We start from the raw sequence: 3,250 nt of genomic DNA, 5'->3' as shown, positions 1-3,250 counted from the left end.
AACGGACGCCACCAGTTTCTCCTCGCCCATATAGGTGCCGTGGCCCCTGCCGAGGAGAGAGTATGTGACGCGGGGGGGCCCAGGAAGGCTCCCCCCACCCCAACACGAAGCAGGCTGGGGTGGACCCCACCCCCCGGCAGAGAAACCCCCTGCCAAGGGGGTCCCATGCGTGACCAATGGGGTGGAGGTGGGTGCAGGGCAGGACACATAGGGGCAGGGGGTAACCCAGGGCCACCCCCCACACTGGTACGAGCTGGGGGCCACCTCGCAAAGCAGCAGCTCTGGAAAAAAGGGCCTGGGGTTACAGCAGACACGAAGCCCCCGCCGGGCAGCAGCAGAAGCCCCAGAGGCCCCATCCCATGCACCCCCCCCAAAAAAAATACCCCAGAGGACATTAGGAAGCCTGCCCCTCCCCACCTCATGTAGCCCGTGTCCGTGGTGATCGTGTCCCCCGGCGCCACCAGGTCCCTCCCGCTGCCGCGTGCCAAGCCCTGGCCCACTAGCTTGCGGGCCACGGGCAGCCGGACCTCCATCGCCGCCATTCCGCCTCCTGGCAGCGCGGCAGCTTCAGGCCCCTTGGGTACCACGGGTTTCCCGCCACCATGCCAACTGCTGGCAAGAGCACGTATGCGGGCTCCCCGCGCCGCCATCTTGGGGAAGGGCGGAGCGGGCGCGGGGAAGCCATGTTGAGTCCGGGCAGGGGAGGCGGAACAGCCTTCGCTGCATTGGGTGTTGAGGGAAGGCGGGTGGGCGGGTCCATCTTTAGTGGTGGCAGGCGCTTGCAGAGCTCTGGTGCCCCCCGGTGCTGGCTGTGGGGAGCTCGCAGGGTGAGGTCGCAGAGATGCTCCAGCTTTGCCCCCAGGGTCCAGGGCAGGGGGCTCACAGGGGCGAAGCTGGCTCAGGCTCCCCCTTGCAAGGGGGGAGCCTTGCAGGGAGGAAAAGTGTCCGGTCCCACCAGGAAAAAACTGGGTCAAGCACATGAGAGCCAGCCCCTCGCCCAGCCCACTGCCACTGCCCTGCTCGGTCCGCATCTCCAGCCAGCGCATTTACTCCTCCAGTGCAGGATGGTTCGGACAGGCCTCAGGCAGGCGCTCGGACTAGATGTGGCCTCTGGAGGTCCCTCCCGGCCCGACTCCTCTACGAGTCTATGGATAAGCAAGAAAGAATCTGGCCCTCGCGCGCCCAACGGGACAGGGCTCTCGCGCCATCCTGCACGAGACCGGATCCTGCTAACGCTCTCCCTTGGGAGAGCCTGCAGGCATTGTCCTGCTCCAGGCCGGCTGCCTGCCCGGTGGTGAGCACCATGCACCACAGCTGCATAACGCTCGGGTTGAGGCGGCACCGAAACACCCTCTGCATGTCTGATCTAAAAGGTTAGGGCTGCTCCAGACATAAAAAGCCTGGCCTAGACCCTCACACCAGGCCAACAGGCTCTGTGCAAGCCTGCGCTAGCATTCCCCAGGCCTGCGCTGTGTTATACAGATGGGCATGTGGTTGTAAAGGCAAGTGCTGGCCAGAAGGAAATGGGAAATGGGCACCGTCCAGTGCACTTCTGTGTTAAGGACCTGTTTGCTGTGACTGAAAATCTGAGGCTTGATGCCTTGCATTTGCACAGGTGCTGGTGCACACGTGAGCATTGGGGGGGCGTACATGTGTGCAAATGATTTTCCTCCTATTCTAAAGACCACTCTCTTTCAAGATGCAAGGATTATCCTAGACAAACGGCAGGTCAGGACTGATCAGTGCTTCGTCTGAACTGCGCAGTGTAGTAGGGTCGGAGAGGGCAGATTCAGAGGCACTTTTGATCATCAGGTCTGACCTCATGTGTTGCACCGGCCAGGGACTCACCTTCAAGGGACTGCTGCACTTTGTGGCTGAAGGCGTCTTTTAGGAAGGCATCCAATCTTGCTTGACCCCAAGCAACAGCAAATCTCCTGCTTCCCATAGCAAGCTGTTTTAATGGCTTGACCCCCAAGCAGCAGCAAATCTCCCCTGCCCTTAGCAAGCTGTTCTACTAGCTAAGGACACGCGGGCAGGAACTTTTGTTCACTTCACTCCAACACAGTGAAGAGGCATAAAGGATGTAAAAAGGGAGTAAAAAGGAGAAAAAGGAAAGTAAAAAAAGGAAAAGGGAGGTAAAATGGAGAAAAAGGAAGGTAGAAAAAGGAAAACAGAAATAAAAAGGCAAGAAAAGAAAGGAAAAATGAAAAAGAAAGGAAAAAGGAAAAAAGTAGAAAAAAGGAAATAAAAAGGCAAAAAAAGGAAAAAAGGAAAAAAGAAGTTAGAAGAAAAAAAGAAAGTAGAAAAAGGAAATAAAAAGGCAAAAAAATGTAAAAAAGAAGGAAGTAAATAGGTGAAAAAAGGAAGTAAAAAATAAAAAGGAAGTAAAAAGGCAAAAAAAAGAAAAAGGAAATAAAAAGGAGAAAAATCCAGGGACCCCCTTCTAACCAGTTCCCCGCGCCAAAGCCAGCATCAGGCTGTCCTAAAATACAGCAAGGCAGAAAAGTGCCTAACGATTCACAATCTAAATGATAAATGTTCCAAGTAATTTTTATTTAGAATACAAGAGAGAGAGCGGTACAAAGGTATTTACAGCTGTGTACATATACAATCAAATAATATATAATATCAAAGTTTTGTAAATAATGTTTTACATAAATATGTACAAAGTTAAAGTGACAGTTGTTTTCTGGAAGTAAAACACAGTTTGTGAAAACTCTATACATCTCATACTTAGAATTAATATTATAATAGCTTCTCTTCCACGTTATATTACAAATCCCCCTCTTTGCCTGGGTTCGTGACTGCGGCAGGCCTCCAGGAGGCGCTTCGGACTGCGTTCGGGTTGGGGCTTGCCCGAAGGATGGGTTTCTCTCTGGTCTCCAGAGGGCAGTGGAAGGAACAGTTTCAATGGTCCCTAAGGAAAAGAAGGGTCTGCTGAAGGACCAGCGTGGCGGGGTGGGGGGGAGCTGAGGAGCTGAAGGAGAAGCGAGACCAGGCGTGTGTGTGCAGAGGAAGGGCTTGCACCCTGGGCAAGGGGAGCCGTGCCCGCTGGAGGTGCCTCCACCCAAAAACATCCCCCGCGCGGGCTGCACCAGTGCTCTTGGTGAAACACAGGCATTGCGTTTCCTGAGAGCACTGCAGGGCAAATCTTTTACCAAGGGGCTGGCGCTGCACCTGCCTGGGCAGAACCTCAGCCCCGGGCACCGTCTGCCTGATTTCACACATGCAGAGTTGACCGGAAAAGCTG

General features: G+C 54.5%; 1 protein-coding gene across 1 annotated transcript in view; it reads right to left on the bottom strand.

The window, feature by feature from the left end:
- The window catches only part of EXOSC2 (exosome component 2), a 19,611-nt gene extending 18,946 nt beyond the window's left edge, over positions 1–665 (bottom strand). The window contains exon 1 of the mRNA XM_019510684.1: positions 418–665. Coding sequence (XP_019366229.1) covers positions 418–650 — 233 coding nt within the window. The 5' untranslated portion in view covers positions 651–665. The remainder of the gene's footprint in view (positions 1–417) is intronic.
- Between the last annotated feature and the right edge of the window lie 2,585 nt (positions 666–3,250).

Source organism: Gavialis gangeticus, unplaced genomic scaffold (genome assembly GCF_001723915.1).
Source record: "Gavialis gangeticus isolate Ggan-Ray unplaced genomic scaffold, GavGan_comp1, whole genome shotgun sequence".
NCBI lineage: Eukaryota > Metazoa > Chordata > Crocodylia > Gavialidae > Gavialis > Gavialis gangeticus.
The sequence above is the reverse complement of the archived record's forward strand: the minus strand, read 5'-3'. Positions and strand labels throughout refer to the sequence as shown.